The following is a 22,833-nucleotide window of genomic DNA, read 5'->3' as shown; positions in this document are numbered from 1 at the left end:
GAGAGAGAGAGAGAGAGAGAGAGAGAAGGGGCAGAGAAAAGGAGAGAATCCCTAGTAGGCTCTGAGCTGTCAGCACTGAGACCAACACGATGCTATTTTATTTTTTTTCAATATATGAAATTTATTGTCAAATTGGTTTCCATACAACACCCAGTGCTCATCCCAAAAGGTGCCCTCCTCAATACCCATCACCCACCCTCCCCTCACTCCCACCCCCCATCAACCCTCAGTTTGTTCTCAGTTTTTAAGAGTCTCTTATGCTTTGGCTCTCTCCCACTCTAACCTCTTTTTTTTTTTCCTTCCCCTCCCCCATGGTCTTCTGTTAAGTTTCTCAGGATCCACATAAGAGTGAAAACATATGGTATCTGTCTTTCTCTGTATGGCTTATTTCACTTAGCATCACACTCTCCAGTTCCATCCACGTTGCTACAAAGGGCCATATTTCGTTCTTTCTCATTGCCATGTAGTACTCCATTGTGTATATAAACCACAATTTCTTTATCCATCCATCAGCTGATGGACATTTAGGCTCTTTCCATAATTTGGCTATTGTTGAGAGTGCTGCTATAAACATTGGGGTACAAGTGCCCTATGCATCAGTACTCCTGTATCCCTTGGGTAAATTCCTAGCAGTGCTATTGCTGGGTCATAGGGTAGGTCTATTTTTAATTTTCTGAGGAACCTCCACACTGTTTTCCAGAGTGGCTGCACCAATTTGCATTCCCACCAGCAGTGCAAGAGGGTTCCCTTTTCTCCACATCCTCACGATGCTATTAAAAAAAAAACAAACCAAACAAAACAAAAAACAGAAAATAACAAAGAGTTGGCAAAGATGTAGAAAAACTGGAACCCTTGTACATTGCTAGCAGGAATGTAAAATGGTACAGCCACTGTGAAAATAGTATGGCAGTTTCTGAAAAATTAAACATAGAATTACCATATGATCCAGCAAATCCACTTCTAGATATATACCAAAAAGAATTAAAAGCAGGGACTTAAACAGATACTTACACACTAATGTTTATGACAGCATTATTCACCATAGTCAGAAGAAACAACAGAAATGTACATCAATGGATAAACGGATAAAACAAATGTGGTATATACATACAATGGAATGTACGCCTTAAATGCCTTAAAAAGGAATGAAATTTTAATGCATGCTACAACATGGATGAAACTTGAAAAGGTTATGCTAAGTGGAATAACCCAGACACAAAAAGGCAAATATTGTAGGATTCCACTTTTACAAGGTACCTAGAATAGGCAAATTCATAGAGACAGAAAGTACAATAGTGGTTACCAGGGGCTAGGAGAGTGGGGAAAGGGGAATTATTGATTAATGGGTATAGAGCTTCAGTTTGGGACGTTTAAAAGTTCTGGAGATGGGAGGTGGTAATGGTTGTAAAACAATGTGAATATACTTAATGCCACTGAATTGTGCACTTAAAATGGGTAAAATGGTAAATTTTAATGTTATGTACATTGTGCCACAACAAAAAAATATTTTAAAAAAGAGGTAAGGAATTAATATGTTATTTGTCTTTCTCTATCTGACTTATCTCACTTAGCATAATGCCTTCCAGATCCATCCATGTTGTCACAAAGGCAGGATTTCCTGCTTTCTTGTGGCTAAATAATATTCCATTGCATATATCTAAATAATATTCCATTGTGTATATATATGCATCACATCTTCTTTATGCATTCATCTGCTGACAGACACTTAAGATGTTTCCATATCTTGGCTATTAAGAACAATGCTGCAATGAAAATGGGTGTGTAGATATCTGAGATACAAACAGTGTGTCATATCACTTATATGTGGAATCTAAAAAATGAATTTATAAAAACAGAGAGTAGAATAGCAGTTACCAGGGAGTGGGTGGTACAGAGGGAATTTGGGATATGTTGTCTAAGGATATAAATGTACAACTAGTAAATAAGTTAAGTTGTGAAGATCTAACATACGATATTGTGATTATAGCCAACAATATTATAAACTTCAAAGTTGCTAACAGACTAAATCTTAACTGCTTTCAACACAAAAAAGAAATGATAAATATGTGACATGACAAAAAGTGTTAGCTAATGCTACTGTAGCAATCACATTGCAATATATAAATGTATCAAGCCAACACACTACACACTTTAAACTTATGCAATGTTATATTTAAAAAATGCTAAAAGAGTTATGGAACTCAAAGAACAAGAACAAAGGATGCTACACTTAGAAGAGACCTGGAAGGAGCACCTGGGTGGCTCAGTCAGTTAAGCATTTGACTTCAGCTCAGGTCACGATCTCAAAGTTCATGAGTTCAAGCCCCACCCCCATTGGGTTCCATGCTGCAGCTCAGAACCTGGAGCCTGCTTCAGATTCTGGGTCTCCCTCTCTCTCTGCCCCTCCCCTGCTTGCACACTCTTTCTCTCTCTCTCAAAAATAAACATTTTAAAAAAAGAAGACCTGGACATAAATGTTTATGCTTTTCTGTCTAACTTTAGATGACTAATTAAGTCCTAAATGTCCCTGTAATTAGCTGGAAGTCATCCACTTGTGATAGATCAGCAGATCTATTCTGAAGAATAATGAATAAAATTTGATGCCTTGATTAAATTAGTAGAATACAAGTCATTCATGTTCCAAACTAAACTACTCCATCTTATCCTCTGATCCTAGGAATCAAAAGTAGTCAGCATTAAGAGTAAACAACTTTACAAAATTACAACTGCTGTCCCAGATGTATTGCTGGAGGTAAAGTCCACTGAAAAGGTATAGCCAAGATCTTCCAAGGTCCACTTATAATTCAGTGAGTGGAAAGTAAACCTGCCAAACTAGCACCAAAATCCAGAGAACAGCTTTCAGCTACTACAGTAATCTTCCTTTAAACACACACTGACACACACACACACAATACTGTATTATGATAACCACTTTAATACTGTAACTTTCACACATCACCAACGAGAGTTCTTATACAAAAAAAGAAATGATGAAACACAAAAGGCAAATCAGAAAGCAGAGACAGCTAATGGAGTTGACACAGAAGTCAGGAAAATTATATAAAAATGATCCCTAAATCTTACTGTCTCTAGGTAAGGTGACCAAAAAAGTATCAAGTACCAATTTTTCAATATTATTAAATTATATAACTGGATATAATAGAAGTCAAATACATGGAGCACCTGGGTGGCTCAACCGGTTAAGCGTCCAACTTCAGCTCAGGTCATGATCTCACAGTTTGTAAGTTTGAGCCCCGTGTTGGTGTCTGGGCTGACAGCTCAGAGTCTGGAGCCCGCTTCATATTCTGTGTCTCCCTCTCTCTCTGCCCCTCCCCTGCTTGCTCTCTGTCTCTCTTTCTCTCAAAGATAAACATTAAAAAATAATAATAATAATAAAAGAAGTCAAATACAAATTTACCAAATAGACTTCAACTACTCCACACTACTTTAAAAAGAAATACTGTCTTGGGGGTGCCTGTGTGGCTCAGTCAGTTGAGTGTACAGCTCTTCATTTCAACTCAGGTCATGACATCACAGTTTTGTGGGTTCGAGCCCCGCCATCAGGCTCTGCACTGGCAGTGAAGAGCCTGCTTGGGACTCTGTCTCTCTCCATTTCTCTCTGCCCCTCTCCAACTTGTATTCTCTCTCAAAATAAACTTTAAAAAAATTTTAAAAAAAGAAATACTGTCTTTTTGTGAATGTTAACTAAGCACTTAATCTATCATAATATATGGAATGCTAAAAACATATACAAAATCTTTCCTGAGATAAGGCATAGTACCAACATGACTAACATGCATATGTATTTATTCAAGATAAGAAGCATTTCATTCTAAAGAAGACATACAGATGGCCAACAGACATGTGAAAAGATGTTCAACATCACTGATGGTCAGGGAAATTCAAATCAAAACTACAATGAAATATCACCTCCCACTTGTCAGAATGGCTAAAATCAACAACACAGTCAATAACAGGTGTTGGTGAGGATGTGCAGAAAGGAGAACTCTCTTGCACTGTTGGTGGGAAAGCAAACTGCTGCAGCCACTGCAGAAAACAGTGTGGAGGTTCCTCAAAAAGTTAAAAATAGAACTACCCTACGATCCAGCAATTGCACTACTAGGTATTTACCCAAAGGATACAAATATACTAATTCAAAGGGATACATGCACCCTGATGTTTACAGTGGCATTATCTACAGTAGCCAAGTTATGGAAACAGCCCAAATGTCCATCAACTAATGGATATGTATATACACACACACACACATATATATACATGGCATCTTCTTTATCCATTCGTCAATGTGGGCTACACACACACACACACACACACACACACACACACTACATATAATGGAATATAACTCAGCCATTAAAAAGAATGGTATCTTGCCATTTGCAATGACATGGATGGAGCTAGAGAGTATAATGCTAAGTGAAATAAGTTGGCCAGCGAAAGACAGATACTATATGATTTCACTTATATGTGGAAGTTAAGATACAAAACAAACGAGCAAAGGGAAAAGAAGAGAGAGAAAGGCAAATCAAGAAACAGACTCCTGACTATGGAGAACTGATAGCTACCAGAGGGAAGGTATGTGGGGAATGGCTGAAGTAGATGATGGGAATTAAGGAGTGCACTTATGATGAGCACCAGATGTTGTATGGAATTGATGAATCACTATACTGTACACCTGAAACGAATATTACACTGTTTTTCTTATTATATTAAATATAATATATTAAATATTAAATATTAATATTAAATAAATATTAAATATAATAATTTAATATTAAATATTAAACTGATTTTTCTTTTTCTTTTCTTTTTTTTATTTGAGAGAGAGAGAGCATGCATGAGCAGGGAAGTGGGGGGGCATCGAGAGAGAGAGAGAAAATCTCAAACAGGTTCCATGCTGTGTGGGGCTCTATTCCAACAACCATAAGATCGTGACCTGAGCCGAAACCAAGAGTCGAATGTTTAACCAACTGAGCCACCCAGGCGCCCCTCTTTGTTTTACTTAAACTTTAGTTAGTTAACATACAGTGCAATACTGGTTTTTCTTCTTCTTTTTGTATGTTAACTAACTGGAATTTAAATAAAAACTATTAAAAAATAAAAACAAAACAAAACAAAGAAGTATTTCATTTCCAAAAGGTCAACTATGGCCTTATCAGCTATGTCTCTTAATGCAAACACCAACAATGAACTACATAACCAGGTCAGAGGCTATGTGGCTCTGTTTCTGCAAATGTGAAGGAAGAAATCATCAACAATGTTATAAAAGCTGTATTATAACTTGTTCAAGTAAGGAAAAACACAATGAAGGCTTCAAAATGGTGTTTAACGTACAAAGCAGTCTATCAATAAATATTCTGGATAAATATGAGGTCGCTCAGTATTTTATCACTATCATTTACTGAACACTCAAACACGTACCACATGTTTTATAATAATTATCTCTGATCCTCAACATTTTTTTTCTCAAGCTGAGCAGTAGATACCCAGTTTCCATCATGTTATTCTTTATTGTCCTTTGCATATCAGAAATATTAATTCTAATTCTTTTTTGAAAAGTAAAAAGCTAAGTTTCCAAACTGTTGTTTATCTTGCCCAAGGTACCCAACTGGCACAGGCAACAATGGAACCCAGGTCTGTCATATTCTGAATCCTGAGCACTTTCTAGTTCATTGCTTTGCCTCTCATCAACAGTATTCACAGCAACGATTGCAGATACCTCATTCACAAACCACTTTCCTGTGATAGATGGTATAGAGTCCTGGAACTAAAAGATAACAATAATCTGTAAATGGTAACATCAAAGTACTAATAAAAAAAATCAGCATATAACAGTCAGAGTCTGGCCATTAATTAGCATGTTAAAGCTCTTAGCAACAGTATCAATTCCTTTAAAAATAGTGCTCATCCATGGTAGTCAAGATAGCACATGGGAAGGTGAATGAACCAAATACAGAACCAGATTCACTTGTCTACCAGTACTGTTGAACAAAGAGGATGTCCTCATTCAGACAGGACCTGAGCATACAGTTCATTTACTTGGTCTATGGTCCTGGCAGAAGAACACACACAGGAACATCTAGTTCCTTTGTTCTGACTCTATTCTTACCAAGCCACTTTCTCATAATTTAGTGTCCCCTGTATCTAGCCCACAGACCAAACAGAACATTTGACCTACCAACTGTATTCTTCATTCTAAATTAATAAACTTGTGTCCTAGATTTAGGCTTTTGAATTAGTGCAAGTTAGTCTCCCCAACATGTCTAACCATCTCTGGACACAGACAAAAGACGAGGGCCAGACACTGAACCAAGGCAACCCAGTCATTAAACTGTTCCTCAGAGGCCCCAAGCCAGAGTGTGTCCTTAAATGACACTATTAAGTATCCCTTGAGCCTTAGTAGTTTAATTTGAAGAAACTTAAACAGGGTCCATTTAAGAAACTGTTCTAAAATGATTAAAACAAAAGATGAGAGGGAAATTCTTAAATCATCTATATAAATGTTTCTTATATACCATTGATGAATACAAATCCCTGCTTTACCCTTTGGGCAAGTTACTGAATGTATCTAAACCTCAGTTCTACCATCTGAAAACTAATCATCTATTGCATAGAACTATTGCAAAGACTAAATAAAATATTCAAATTAAGTACCTATCCAGGTACTTATACAGTGCACAATTAACATTAATTTTGAAAAAATGGAAAGTGTATGATGTCATTATTAATAATTTAAAATATACTAAAGTTCCTCAATGACAAATTCCCCAATTGTTGGGCTTTTAGAAACTTAACAGTCATACTTAGGAAGAAACCACATAAAACTAAGAGTTAATTCCAATTAATAACTGTGGAAGGAATGTGGCAAGTAGAAAATCACCATTAGAATACCACAGTAATACTTATTACAGGCAAGATATACACCAATTGTTGCCAAAACAATTGGACAAAGTTTAAGGAGAAACAGATACTTGCATAGTCTCAAAGTATCTCCTCCCAAGGTATGAATTAATCTACAAAGGGAAATTTATTAATTTTACAGTACAGAAAATCTATTAGAAACCACCTTAACCAAGTGATCAGGTTATCATTACCGGTAATCCACACCAACATCATGTACCCTCTGCTATGATGCACTGAGAAGGTTGTATCACTTCTCTGGTATTCTTCTCAAAATTCATAACCTAAATCTAATAATGAGAAAACATGACAAACCCCAATGAAGACACATTCTATAAAAAAACTAAGCCATACTCTAAAAGTTCAAGATCAGGGGCACCTGGGTGGCTCAGCAGGTTAAGCGATTGACTCTTGACTTCAGCTCAGGTAATGATCTCACAATTAGTTCAAGCCCCGTGTTGGGCTCTGTGCTCACATTGTGAAGCCTGCTTCAGATCCTCTGCCTCCCTCTTTCTGGCCCTCTCTCTCTCTCTCTCTCTCTCTCAAAAATAAACATTAAAATTTTTTTTAAGTTTAAGATCATAAAAAACATGACTGAAGAACTGTCACAGACTGGAAGAGACTAAGAGGATGTAGCAACTAAATGCAATGTGGGACCCTAAATCGATCACCACATTGATAAAGCACATCAGTGGGAAAACTGGCAAAATCCAAATAAGTTCTGTACTTCAGTCAATAGTACTATACTAATTTTAATTTCTTAAGTTTTGATCAATTTTCTCTGGTTAAGATATTATTAACATAAGGGGAAAGTGAGTGAAAGGCATACAGGAACTTTCTATGCTATCTTTCAAATTCTTCAGTTAGTAGCAAATTATCTCAAAATAAAAAGTTAAAAAAAGAAAACTAAGTAGTAAAGGAATGGTATCCCTGTTGCCCGATACTCCCAACCCTACCATTTCCTTCAAACAAACCTATATTTAACAGACCTTTGATCTTTTCACTAATTCCAATTTCCAAGCTTTCTTCTTACTGAGTATAAATTCCGTCTACTGTAAGTTTTATGAAAATAGGGCCTGTGTCTGCTTTTTCTCCCCAGTATGACCCTAGCACTTAGCACAGTTCTGACACATTGTAGAACTGAATATCTGTTGAATGAATGAACAAATGAATGAATGACAGCTGTGTGTATTGTATTCATTTCTTATTTTGGTTGTAATAAATTGCCACAAATTTAGTGGTTTAAAACAACACAAATTTATTACCTTCCACTTATGGAGATCAGATGTCCAAAATGAGTCTCACTAGACTGAAATCAAGGTAATTGGCAAGGCTGTGTTCCTTCTGCATGCTCTAAGGAAGAATGTTTCCTTGTCTTTTCTAGCTTTTAAAGGTTGCCCACATTCCTTGGTTCATTGCCCACTGCCATCAATCGCCTCACTCCAACCTCTGCTTCCATTGTCAGAGCTCCTTTGGACTATGACAATCCTTCCCCTCTAAGGATCTTTGTGATTACCTTTGGCCCACCCAGATAATGTAGGATAATCTACCCACCACAAAATCTTTAATTGCATCTATAAACTCCTGTTTGCAATTTAAGGTAAAATATTCATAAATTCCAGGGATTAGGACATGGACATCTTTGTAGTGCAATTATTCAGACTACTAGATGTATCAATTTATTTTATCTATCAAACAGATAGTTAGCTCAAAACTAACTCTGAACTAACTGGGAAAATAAATGTTATTTCCCAGACCAAATCTGTCTCCTTCTACTCTCACACTTTGTCATTTTATGAAAATACCTGCCTTTGGTTTATACTTGATAAAGTTACATGACTAGTTTTTAAACAAAAAGACAAGCACATATATATTTAAGCAACAAGCTTTATCCCTCCTCCCTTCAATGTAATCTTCTTTATCCATGAGAATATTCCACTTTGAGAGCTAGGTCAGAAGAGAGTGGGGGAATCAAACTGAGTAACACTATTTTGGGTATGTTATATATGTAATGGAGCATTTTTTGTGTGTGGCTCAAACAGAATCTGGAAACATTTCCAAGAGAGCCAAAACAAAATATTTTGAGAGCAAAAGTATCCCAGAGTGAATACTTTGGGACTACAATATTTATTCAAAAATAGAAATTATAGCATTTATTTTTTTATTTTTTATTTTTTTGGAAGTTCAGCTGTTTTCATATTATTATCTAATTCTAATTTTACAATTAAATGTAGGGCTGGTATTGAAAAATACACTTTTCCCCAAAGTGCTTTTAGATGATAAATGAAAATAAAATGGAAACAAGTTTCCCCACAATTTTGATGGGTGCTTTGGGTGTAGAAATATGGATTTTTAAACTGCTACTTCCCTTGCACTGCTCTGAATACATTCACTACTATAATGAAAGTGCATTAGAATGCTCACTCAACAGGTCAACTTGCTACAGTCAACTGTGTCTTTTTTAAAAAATCTATCTTAAACCAATTTGACAACAAATTTCATATTTAAAAAAATCTTTCTTTTCAGTGCCATTTTTGGTTCAGCTCAGAGACTATAGGTAGACTTGTTAGTGCTCTATTTGTTAGATGCTACTTAAAAGAGGCCCATTAGGAGATAGAGAGTATAATGCTAAGTGAAATAACTCCGAGAAAGACGAATACAATATGATTTCACTCATAGTGTCAGATTTAAGAAAACAAAACAAACAAGCAAAGGGAAAAAAAGAAGAGAGTGGTGAGAGGAAAATCAAGAAACAGACACTAACTATACAAAACAAACTGATGGTTATTACCAGATAGGAGGTGGGTAAGGGGATGAGTTAAATAGATGAGAGGGATTTAGGAGTGCACTTGTCCTGATGAGCACTGGGTGATGTATGGAATTATATACCTGAAACTAACATAACACTGTATGTTAACCATATTGGATTAAAATTTAAATTTTTTTTAAATTAAAATAGAAAAGGAGGCCCATTTAATTACCCTGAGAAGCACACAATCACATATGTGACCCTACAGTGAAGCTTATTATAAGAACAGTCAAATACATTTTAGAAAGTCAAATAAAAAAATGTCCCTCCATTTGGAAAATAGCCCCATTATGTGCAAACTCAGTTCCATCAAGAAAACAAATGACAAATACACTAGTGGACGTGTTTTTCCAAATTATAGTAAAGCAAAAGCTGGTTATGTTTCCACGTGTAAAAGGGGAGTGCTGTTGATTCTCAAGTTGTTAGAAGAGGAAAATACTACAAATTCTTGTGACTGACTCCTTCTAAGAGTAACTAAACAGGCCTTTCAGTAACATCTGACCAGGTCTTTCAACATCATGAACTAAAATAAACAGTCTTCCCAACAGCACTTATGACTGATAGCCTCACTCACATTAAATTAACAATTTATCAAAATTTACCAAGTTCTTTACAAAGAATAGGTCAGCCTTTCCACTGATGTATAAATCAAGTTACCAAAACCATAAACTATGACAAACTGTTAAATGCAGATATTTATGGCCAAATCCTAAATCTGACCTACGTCTTCAAAGGGTTTGTTTATTTTTAACATCCTCAAAGTCAAATATCAGCAGTAAAATCTATCTTTTCTGGTTCTTTGCACTGCCATAAGGTCAATGTATTCTAAACAAATGGATTTGGTGCTCTTAGCAACTGTTACATAAGGCTCAAATATCCACAGTGGGGGGAAATGCCATCAAGAGAAAAAGGTATAAAAAGATTTTGTTAAGCTGTGATTTTCAAATCAAACATGCAAAAAATTAAACAAACAAAAAAAGAACTGCCTAATTTCAGGGAAGAAGATTTAAGCAACAGGTGGTATGAATGCAATAAAATATAAATATTTTAATGATGTTAACAAAAAATACATATCAAATTGATAACAAAAGTATGGAAATACTTTATATACTACACACACACACACATATATAAACAAAGGTTGAAAAAGAATTTAGAATACTTTAAACATTTAAACTATTCAATGGGGTGTTTTTCTATAAAATTGTTTAATTACATAATAAAGAAAACTGGAAAAAAATGAGAAATTCTACATTAAAAACTGTATAGTACTCACAAGTTAGTTTTTCTTAATTCCAAATATGCAGAAAATGAAGTGATGTCTAAAAACTGCATCAATTAAGTCCACTAATTCTGACATTCCTTTCAGAATACAAAACTGCAATTGTTCTTGGTGTAAATTAAAATGTATTTTAAGGGCACTTGGGTAGCTCAGTTGGTTAAGCATCTGACTTTGTTTGGCTCAGGTCATGATCTTGCAGTTTGTGGGTTCAAGCCCCGCGTTGGGCTCTCTGCTATCAACACAGAGCCTGCTTTAGATCCTCTGTCCCTGCCTCTCTCTGCCCCTCTCCCAACTCACATACACATGTGCACACATGCTTTCTCTCTCTCTCTCAAAAATAATCATTAAAAAGCGTATTTTATATATTTACATTTGCTCCATAGGAGAGATTCCCAAATCTGGCTATGTATCCAATCAACTGGGGAACTTTCAAAAAATAAGTCTCACAGGCCCATCTCTTAGAGATTCTGATTTGGAAGGTCTGGAGCAAATATCAGGAATCAGTATGTATGATAGAGTACAAAGCTCAAGTTGGTGTATTAAAGGAATTCCTCCTCTGATTCAGCTAGCTCTTGGACTGGTCCCTTATTTCAGTGCTTTTCAAACACTACTATACATACCAATCACCTTGCAGATGCCACTAAGAAGCAGATTCTGATTCAGTAGGTCTGAGACCTAGGAACCTGCAGTTCGAACAAACTCCCAGATGATGTCCACACTGCTGCTCCAGGGACCATGTTTTGAGTAGTAAGACCTTATGGACTCTCTTAGTCTTTCCACAGGTGAATGATAGAAGGCACTCCCCTAAGCAGTCCCTGTCACTAGAGTATTTTAAGTTTTACCTAAACATCCTTTAACATAGCTAGAGTATACTATTTTCAAAATACTTAACATATCTTTACTATGTATTCTACTAACAAGTGAATGGAAATTATTTCCTCCATTCACAGAGTATCACTCAAAGATCAATGTTACCAATGTCACAATGCAGAAATGAAATTAAAATGTACATATTTTCATTATATATACAAGTATGTTGATCACAACTGTGGTTATAATAGTGAAAAACTGGAGAAAATTCTAGAGGTCCAACAACAGATGACTGATTAAATAACTTATAAAGGGTGACTATTAAAAATAATGATGTATGGGGCACCTGGGTGGCTCAGTCAGTTGAGCGTCCGACTCTTGATTTAGGCTCAGGTCATGATCTCATGGTTCGTGGGTTCAAGTCCCGCATCAGGCTCCACGCTGACAGCACTAGAACATGCTTGGGATTCTCTCTTTGTCCCTCTCTCTCTGCCCCTCCCCCCTATGCATGCTCATTCTTTCTCTGACAAATAAAACTTTTTAAAAAATAATGATGTAAATTCACAATTGCTGGTAATGAAAAGATGTTCATCATAAGTAAAAAGAAAAGGTTTTGTAAAACCTTAAAGATCCTACTGTTTGGGGAAAAAATAGCCATATACTATACATTTTTGCAAAAAAAAAAAAAAGAGTCCAGAAATATCTATACTAAAATGTGTAAAGCATCCTCAAAATACTGGAATTTCAGGTGATTTTGATATTTATTTTCTCATATTACTTAATATTTCCACTGTGTCACAGACACAGAATTATAAAATTCTGAAAGGGGTACAAGGGGGTGAGAAGAAAGCCAAGCAAACCCACACATGCACCCACCTTTGAAGAACTACTAGAATGGCTTGACTGCTAGGTAACTTACACCCTAGAGTCAAGGGACTTCCTACATTCAAAACACTTTGTAAGCTTGTTAAAATTGAAGTCTTGTATCCCACCCCAGATGAATCTGAATCTCTGACACCATGCTCTGGAATCTGCATATGAAGCAAACACTAATTCTGACAGACAGTAAAGTTAGGAAATGGTAACCTACAGCAAATTCAGAATGGGTGAGATCACAACACATATATACACATCCACATGCACAGAAACCACTGGAATTAAAAAAACAAAAACCTGTACTTAGCAACTTGCTTTATTCAATCTTAATTTTAAGCATCTCATGTGAACACTGACATTTCCCATGGGCTGACTGAGGCCACAAAGGTTTTCCTTATATTTGAACTACATCTCTCTGAAACTATTCTTATTATAACCCCTTCTAGCACTTCATTAGTTAAAAGTACCTCACAAACATTTATTATGGAACCAAATATCTAGGTAATTCGACTATTCTGTTGTTCTCATTTCTCCTTTCTAAACACATTCCAGTTGACTAACCTCAGTAGGTTCTGGTTATTATTCCTTCCAGAGATCCTCTTTGAGGTAAATTTAAAGGTATTGAGCAAGTCTCTATTAATAGAAGTCCTCAAAGAATCAAGCATAACATTGTCTGTTCTGAAAAACACCATATGAACCCCTAAAAATTTGTTGAAATAAAAAGAGAAAAGGTAGGAATTGCACTAAATATATCCCTGACATATCCCACTCCTAAATATTTAGTATAACAATCAACTAACTTATAAGGCATACATTTATTAAAAGTTTTCAAAATGAGACCTCAAGAGTTTGGGGGAAATTTCCCAAGGTTAATAAATTAAGAACATTTTCCCAAAGAAGGCATTGATAGGCTTTCCCCCCCTTTAAAACAGAAGGGAAAACAAGAGAAGGGAAAAGAACAAGAGGAAAAAAGGCTTCCAGGAGCTCCTAAGAGGATCTAGGGAAAGAGCATCATTTCAGGGAGGTGGGGAACAAGCCTTTCAATTTTTTTTAAATCCATGATACATATTAATCCTGGATCATTCAGAAGGCCAGGCCTGCTAAAACTGGAATTTATTAAAACCAAAAAGATTATATACCCACCTGCAGCTCACACCAAGCAACCTCAACCCATGTTTCAGTGTCCAATCCTTTATATACTGTTTTAAATGCTCCTCTTCCCAGCTCAATGTCAAATTTCAGGAACCTGCCACTAGGAGAAGTAGCTACAGCCTTCATTTCTGCTTCTTCTTCCATTTCCTTTTCATTTTTCTCCTTCAAACAATCTTTTGAGGACTCTGAAGTTGCCTTTGAACACTGTTCATATTTAACTTCTTGTCCACCTCCCAGCACATTTGTAGGAAGCTTTTCTACTCTTGGAATATTTGTTGCAGTCTTCATTCTCTCATCTTTGGAGGAAGATTCAGCAACTTTATCATCTTCCATCATCTCAACACTCTTTCGGAAGAATCTCTTCCTTTCTGTAGTTTCCCCAGTAGCAGAGAAAGTACTGTTTTTTTCTTTTAGTCTAGCTTCCACTGTCAAAGTTGCTGCAACCTGAGGAGCTCTGTCTTCCAATGAAACTCCATCAGGTTTCTCAGAATCTTCTGTGCTAGCTGGCTCTCCTGAATCAGTAGCCATTGTAATTGAGGTTAGCACTAAAATTTTTCCTGTTCCACTCTTTAGTCCAGTTACATCTCAGGTATCAGGATTATCAGAAAGGACTTCCGCTTATGTGGTCATTATGTTTCCATAGCAACCTGAAGGGGGGGGAAAGGATATTTTAAAATCACCCCACAAAGGAAATCATTAAGGAGAAAACAAGTCACCTGACTGTTTAATCCCTTTTTTCTTAATAAGAAGTTTGTTCTTTTTCTGTCCAATCTTAGCAACCAGCACACTCCAGGGACTGTGTCTTATCTCGTTTACCGCTGTAGTCCTCAATGCCTAGCAGACTAATTGGCATATAGCTCAATAAGTCTTCATACTGCATGAATGTTGGTTAGGAACTTAGTTCTCAGCACCATCTATCAATCAATCATATTTAAAACAAGTATCCAAACCTTTAGCTACAAGGTAACACATAATAAGTAAAATAAGCACATAATTTCTCAGTAAGTGGTTTTTATCTAAAATTCTGAAATTAATCCAATAGTAGTATTTTTTATTGTGGTAAAATATACTTAATATCAAATTTACCATGTAGCCATTTTTAAGTGTACAATTCAGTGGCATTAAGTACATTCACAACACTGTACAACCATTACCACTATCTATTTCTAGAACTTTTTCATCATTGCAAACTGAAATTCTATATACATTAAAACTGCTCATCCTCCCAGCCTCTGGTAATCTCTATTCTCCCTTATGTCCCTATGAACTTGCTTATTCTAGGTATTTCATATAAGTGGAATTATACAATATTGGTCCTTTTGTGTCTGGCTTATTTTACTTTGTATAATGTTTAAGGTTCATTCATGTTGTAGCATGTATCAGAATTCCATTCCTTTTTTTTTAGTGTTTATTTATTTTTAGAGAGAGAGAGCGAGACGGAGTGCAAGCAGGGAAGGAGCAGAGGAAGAGGGAGAGACAGAATCGGAAGCAGGCTCCAGGCTCCAAGCTGTCAGCACAGAGCCCGATGTGGGGCTCAAACTCACTAACTGTCAGATCATGACCCGAGCCAAAGTTGGCCGCTTAACCGACTGAGCCACCCAGGCACCCAATAATTTCATCCCTTTTTAAGACTCAACAATATTCCGTTGTTTTTATATACCACATTTTGCTTCTCCATTTATCTGGCCAATGGATTGGGTTGTTCTACCTTTTGACTGTTGTCAATCATGCTGCTAAGAACATCTAACAGTAATCCTGAAAAATGTAAATACTTGTTTATGAGCTTACATTCAGATATGAACAGAAAGAAACTGCTGTCAAATATTAACATGCTATACCAAAAAAATGGCATGAAAGACTTAAAAATATGCATCCTCTGAACCACTTATGGGAACTTGCCTTAGCAAATAGTCAAGAATCTGGGCAAAGGTTTAACATTCATTATAACACTTAAAATTTGGAAAAACTCTCCTAAACACAAGCCTAACAGAGGTTTAGTTAAATATCAAAATGAGATATGACACAGCATTAAAAACACTGTAGCTTTTAGTGAGGTGAAAAACCATTCCCGGGCGCCTGGGTGGCTCAGTCAGTTAAGTGTGAACTCTTACATTTTGGCTCAGGTCATAATGTCACAGTCGTGAGACTAAGAGCTGCGTCGGTCTCCATGCTGGGCATACAGCCTGCTTAAGATTCCCCCTCTCGCTCTTCCTCTGCCTCTCTCCTGCTCGCACGTGTGCATGCTCTCTCTCAAAAAAAATAAAATAAAAAAGACATTCTCTAGATGTTATATGGTTAAATGAAAAAATATATACAACAAGGTTCCATACACACATACATAACTCTGGTGGAATTATGAATTTTCTTTCTGCTTTCTTGTATTTTCTAAAACTTTTCATAAGGAACATGTGGAAATATGTGGAACACATAAGGAAAAAAAGTTTTTCAAATGAATGGTCAAACCGCCAATAAGAAAATACTTTCTGGGGCACCTGGGTGGCTCAGTCGGTTAAGTGTCTGACTTCGGGTCATGATCTCATGGTTCATCAGTTTGGCCCCCGCGCGGGGCTATGTGCTGAGTGTGGAGCCTGCTTGGGATTCTGTGTCTCCCTCTCTCTCTCTGCCCATGCCCCGCTTGTGCTCTATCTCTCTCTGACTCTCAAAAATGAATAAACATTAAAAAAATAAAAAATAATAATAAAAGAAAATTCTTCTCTTCTCACCACAAACATGCATCACGAAGTTAAGCCTATATACCTATTACATTACGTGCCTTAGAAGGCACAATTTGTCAGGTCAAACCAAAAATACACAGAAATATCAAATGTGAAAAACTGAAGAAAAACAAACCTGAACTAAAACATAATGAGGAGAAAAACCCTAAATTGTTCTACACATTTAACACAATTGCTATCAAAATCCCAGATGGTTTCTTTGCAGAAATTAACCAGCTTATCCTAAAATTCACATAGAACTTCAAGGGACCCAGAATAGCCAAAACCAAAATAATCTTGAAAAAAGGACAAAGTTGGAGGACACACCCTTACCAATTTTAAAACCTACTACAAAGCTATAGTATTAAGACAGTGTGGTACTGGCATAAGGATAGATGTATAGATAAATGGAGTAAAAATAAACAGTCCAGAAAAAAATATATTCATAGTCAATTGATTGTCAACAAGGGTGCCAAGAAAATTCAAAAGAGAAAGAACAGTCTTTTCAACAAATGATGCTGGGACTACTAGATATCTACATGCAAAAACCGGAAGTCAGACAATCTAAGTAAGGTTTCCTGGAAAAGATACCCAAACTGAGTCTTAAAGAGAGAAAATTAGCTGATCCAAGCAGAGGTAAGATCACAAGCAAAGTCAAGAAACAGTATGGAGTAAGTGCATATGAGTGGTACCATGAATAGTTTACTCACATATTAGAAGTGGGCAGATGAGGACAGAAAGGCAGACAGTCACCAAGGATTTCTATGCCATACAATGTAAAACACGGAGACCAGTTAGAGAGCTACTGCAATAATCCAGGAAAGAGATGCTGAGGTTTGAATGAAAATAGTGACAAGAGGAACAGATTCAAGATACATTAAGGAAATACTAAATACAAGATTTACCATCTAAATGAATATGATTGTGAGGCAAAAGAAGAGTCTATAAAAACTCCCAGAAATTTGCCTGTCAGGTGACAGTACTAGGACATAACTGTTAATACCAGAGCTAAGGAGTGATCTGTGAGGTTACACTTCCAAATCAATATACTTTGAAAATCATCTAATAAGACTAGCATTACCTGCAAGTGAGAAAAAGTAACTAACAATGACTCACTTAGGTAGAGATTTTTTTTCTTTAACTTATTCTGACATAATTTTAGACTTGGAAAAAAACCTGCAATCATATACAAAGAATCCAGTATACCCTTCACTCACATTCCCCAAATGTTAACATTTTAGGTGGGATATTCTTAAGTAAGAATAATATTATTCACTTCACTTAACTTAAAGGTCACTTATCCAGAAACCTCAAGAACAGAGATCCATAAGTAAGATAAAAGGACTTCCAAACAGACAAAAATAGGCAAAATTAGATAATTTAAGTTAGAAAAAGCCTTCCAAAAATTTTAACTCCATAACCTCTTTTTAAAAATTACGGGCACCTGGGTGGCTCAGTCAGTTAAGTGTCTGACTCTTCATTTTGGCTTCGGTCATGATCTTACGGTTGTGACATCAAGCCCCACGTTAGACTCCATGCTAAACGTACAGCCTGCTTAAGATTCTCTCTCTCTCTCTCTCTCTCTCTCTCTCTCTCTCTCTCTCCCCCTCCCTCCCTCCCTCCACCCCTCCCCTGCTCATGTGGTCTCTCTTTTGAAAACAAATAAATATTACTCGGAACCCTAATATAAAAATAGAGGGACAAGTAGTGCTGCTCTGGCATAATAATTCTAACATGTTTGGTCACCTGGTTTCCCAAACTATAAGGATAGGAAGCAACAAATAAGAGGAATGGGGAAATGAGTGTTCCCCCAGTATTCTAAATTCTAAAAACCAACCCTAAGACAAAATTGTTCCTAGAGATAAACAGGGACATTTGAAAATATAAAAAGATTAATTCATCAGGATACTATAACAATTATGAACATATACACATCTAACAGCAGAGCTCCAAAATAAAATACACTCACAAAACTAGAAGGAAAGAATTCAATAATAGTAGATTTTAATACCCCATTCTCAGTGATGGAGAAAACAAGCAGATGAAAAACCAAAAAGAAGTTGGAAAACTTGGCCAATACTACCAACCAACTTGACCTAACTGCCATCTACAGAACACTCCCAGTAAGAGCAAAATATACATTCTTTTAAAGTACACATGGAAAAGTCTCCAGAGCAAATAATATACTATACAATAAATCTCAGTAAATTTAAAGGAACTGAAATCAAACAAAGTATGCTCTCCTACCACAAAAGAATTAAATTAGAAATGAACAGAGGGGCACCTGAATGGCTCAGTTGATTAAGCATCCAACCCTTTATTTCGGCTTGGGTCATGGTCTCACAGTTCATGACTTTGAAACCCACTTCGGGCTCTGTGCTGACAGTGAAGAGCCTGCTTGGGATTCTCTCTCCTTCTCTCTCTCTCTCTCTCTCTCTGTCCCTCCCCAGCTTGTGCTTGCTCTCTTTCTCTCTCAAAATAAATAAATAAACAAAAAAAAATAAAAGGAATGAACAACAGAATAAGGATAGCTCTATATAATTGATCCTTGAAACACATGGGTTTGAACTGTGCAGGTCCACTTATACATGAATATTTTACAGTACAGTAGTGTGAATTTGCTTTCTCTTCTTTATGATTTTCTTAACATTTTTTCTGTAGCTTCTTTTATTGTAAGAATACAGTATATGATACATATAACATACACAATATGTGTTAAGCAACTGTTTGTTATTGGTAAAGCTTTGGTATACTATTACTAGTAAGTTTCTAGAGAGTCAAAGATATGCAGATTTTCAACTGCACAGGGGTTGGTGCGCCTAACCCCCACATTGTTCAAGGGTCAACTGTAGGTCAATGTAATAGATTTGAGAGTCTAGAAGTAAACCTTAACATTTATGGTCAACTGATTTTCAAAAAAGTGACCAAGGCCATTGAATGGGAACAAAGGTTACTTTCAACAAACCTTTCAACAAAAGGGGCAGGGGCAACTGGATATATCTACACACAAAAGAGTAAAGTTGGGCCCCCACCTCATACCATACAAAAAAATGAACTCAAAGTGGATCACAGACCTAAATGTAAGAGCTAAAACAATAAGTTCTTAGGAAAAAAAAATACTGGAGTGATTTTTAGTGATTCTGGGTTAAGCAATGATTTCCCAAATACAACAACAAAAATACAAGTGATAAAAGAGAAAACTGAGAAGATGGATCTCATCAAAATTTAAAACTTTTATGCTTCAAAAGATGCCACCAAGAAGGTGAAAAGCAAAGAGACTAACAGAAAATATGTACAAATCTGATAAGGGACTGATAGAATATATAATAAATTCTTACAACTCAATAATGAAAAGATAAATAATCCAATGGGCTTGAGATCTGAATAGACATTTCTCTAAATAAGATATACAAATAGCCAATAAACACATGAAAAGATGTTCCACATCATGATTCATTAGAGAAATGCAACTCAAAACCACAATGAAATACTACTTTATACCTGTGAAGATGGCTACAATAAAAAAGAAGACAGGGCACCTGGGTGGCTCAGTCAGTTAAGTGTCCAACTCTTGATTTCAACTCAGGTCATGATCTCACTATCATGAGATCAAGCCCCGAGTTAGGCTGCGTGCTGGGCGTGGAGCCTGCTTATGATTCTCTCTCTCTTTCTCTCTCTCTCCCTCTCCCTCTCCCTCTCTGCCCCTCCCCTGCTTACACGTGTGCTCTCTAAACAAAAAAAAAAAAAAGAGTAACAAGTGTTAGTAAGGATGTAGAGAAAATAGACTCATATATTGCTGGTGGGAATGTAAAATGATGCAGCTGCTTCAGAACACAGTCTAGCAGTTCCTCAAATTAAGTATAGAATAACTAGATGATACCATCTTCCCAAGAGAAATGAAAACATATATCCACACAAAACTTCTACACAAGTGTCCATAGCAGCACTATTCACATTAGCCAAAGGTGGAAACAATACAAATGTCTGTCAACTGATGGATAAACAAAATGTGTTATATCCATGCAATGGAATATTATTTGGAAATGCAAAATAATGAGCTATGGATACATGCTACAATAAGGATAAACCTTGAAAACATTATGCTAAATGAAAGAAGCCAGAGGAAAAGACCACATACTGTATGCTTTCATTTATACGAAGAGTCTAGAATACGCAAATCTATAGAGACAGGAAATAGATTAGTTGTCACTTGGGGTTGAGGTATATAGGACTGCAAACTGGCACAAGGGATCTTTAGGGCATGATGTTAATGTTCTAAAATTAGATTGTAATCAAGGTTACATAATTCTATAAATTTACTAAAAATCATTTACATATATATTGGTGAATTTTATGGTATGTTAATTATATCTCCATAAAATATGATGTCTCCTTTAAGAATCTTAAAATATTTTGACTAAAATCAAAGCCATTGTAAGATCAAATATGCCTTTGTAAAATTATACTTTCTACCTTCCCCTCATCCCCCTCCATTCTGTCTCTTCTCCTTATTTTCATCCTGGTCTCCAGGGCTGAGAATCACTGTTCTGAAGTGAAAAGACCTGACATCAATAAATAATAAACAACAAATAAGAAACACAAACACGGGGTGCCTGGGTGGCTCAGTCAGTTGAGTGTCTGACTCTTGGTTTCGGCTCAGGTCATGATCTCACAGTTCATAGGATCAAGCCCCAAGTCAGGCTCCAAGCTGTCAGCTTGAGATTCTCTCTTCCTCTCTTTCTACCCCTCCCCTCTCTCAAAATAAATAAACATAAAAAAATTATTTATATAGGGGTGCCTGGGTGGCTCAGTCGGTTGGGCGGCTGACTACAGCTCAGGTCATGATCTCATGGTCTGAGTTTGAGACTTGCACTGGGCTCTGTGCTGACAACTCAGAGCCTGGAGCCTGCTTCCGATTCTGTGTCTCCCTCTCTCTCTGCCCCTTCCCTGCTTTCTCTCTGTCTCTCTCTCTCTCTCAAAAATAATAAACATTAAAAAAAAATTTAATTATTTATATAAACACAGTAAATAAGGAAAATAAATCTTTAAAACTAGGCCAAGAACTTCACTAAGCATAGAATATCTAAGGCCTTTTCATTATGAATCCACTACCTTCTTGACCATAAAACAGTTTCAGAACACAGGCTTTGGAGAGGAAGAAACCTGGAATCAAATCTTGATTTTGCCTCTCATTCCTCAAAGGAGATATGGGGCCAATTACTTCAACTCATTCATTCTTGATTTCATTTGTGAAATCTCATAGGACTGATATGAAAATAAAATGAAAATATACACATAAACTACTTAGCGCAGTGCCTGGCACAATATAATAATCAATAAATAGAAGCTTTTATTTTCCATATCTTAAAAACCTCTAGGGGCAGCATTATAATAAACCACTATTCAACAATACTCTAAAAAACATTAAATGATTTTCAGTAGACTCACTTAGTAAAACTGATAATAATACATTCTTTTAAAGCTTTCCAGTAATAAGACATGTTAGGATTGATTCAGTGACCAGGATAATATTCAGCAATGCATTCTACATTCAGCAATGCAGAAACACACCTCAGTGAAATACTCCACAAAAATCAGACCTCAAACCAAAAGTCTCTTGCTGAATTTAACAGCTATATATCATAACCTTTACATGACCATTTTTTCCTTCAAAAAATAGTAATAAACTAGGAATATGTATAAAGATAACTGCAAAAGCACCTCTATAGAGATTGAAATTATAGGGAAAATTTCACAAAGTTTACCTTACATCTACTCCTTTAACCTGCTTGATATATAATCCTGGAGCATTTGAGTTAAAAGTTTGAAATAATTTTCTACCACAGCTTACTGTAGTTCTATCCATGAGAAATTCAGCATAAAATCAGTACTTTGTCAATCAATGGCTCAAGAATTTCAACTTTTGGAACCAGCAATTGAAAGAATACATATAAAGTCAACCTACTGAATGGGAGAAAATATTTGCAAATGCCATATCTGATAAGGGTTGGTATCCAAAATATATAAATAACTCTTACAATTCATCACACAAAAAACAATCCAATTAAAAATTGGCAGAGGACCTGAATAGACATTTTTCCAAAGAAGACAAAGAGATGGCCAGCAGACACAAGAAAAGATGCTCAACATGGGGTGCCTGGCTGGCTCAGTCAGTAGAGCATGCAACTCTTGATCTCAGGGTCATGAATTTGAGCCCCACGCTGGGTGTAGAGTTTATTTTTTTAAAAAAAGAAACTCTTCCCCTCCCC

General features: G+C 36.2%; 1 protein-coding gene across 2 annotated transcripts in view; it reads right to left on the bottom strand.

Moving 5' to 3' along the window:
- WNK3 (WNK lysine deficient protein kinase 3) overlaps positions 1 to 22,833 on the bottom strand; it is a 185,130-nt gene that overhangs the window by 147,070 nt on the left and 15,227 nt on the right. For both annotated transcript variants that reach the window (XM_081794294.1, XM_081794293.1), the window contains exon 2: positions 13,842 to 14,497. In XM_081794294.1, coding sequence (XP_081650420.1) covers positions 13,842 to 14,378 — 537 coding nt within the window. In that variant the 5' untranslated portion in view covers positions 14,379 to 14,497. The remainder of the gene's footprint in view (positions 1 to 13,841; positions 14,498 to 22,833) is intronic.

The sequence above is a fragment of the Panthera onca genome, chromosome X, assembly GCF_046562875.1.
Source record: "Panthera onca isolate mPanOnc1 chromosome X, mPanOnc1 haplotype 2, whole genome shotgun sequence".
In the NCBI taxonomy this organism is placed as follows: Eukaryota; Metazoa; Chordata; class Mammalia; order Carnivora; family Felidae; genus Panthera; species Panthera onca.
The sequence above is the reverse complement of the archived record's forward strand: the minus strand, read 5'-3'. Positions and strand labels throughout refer to the sequence as shown.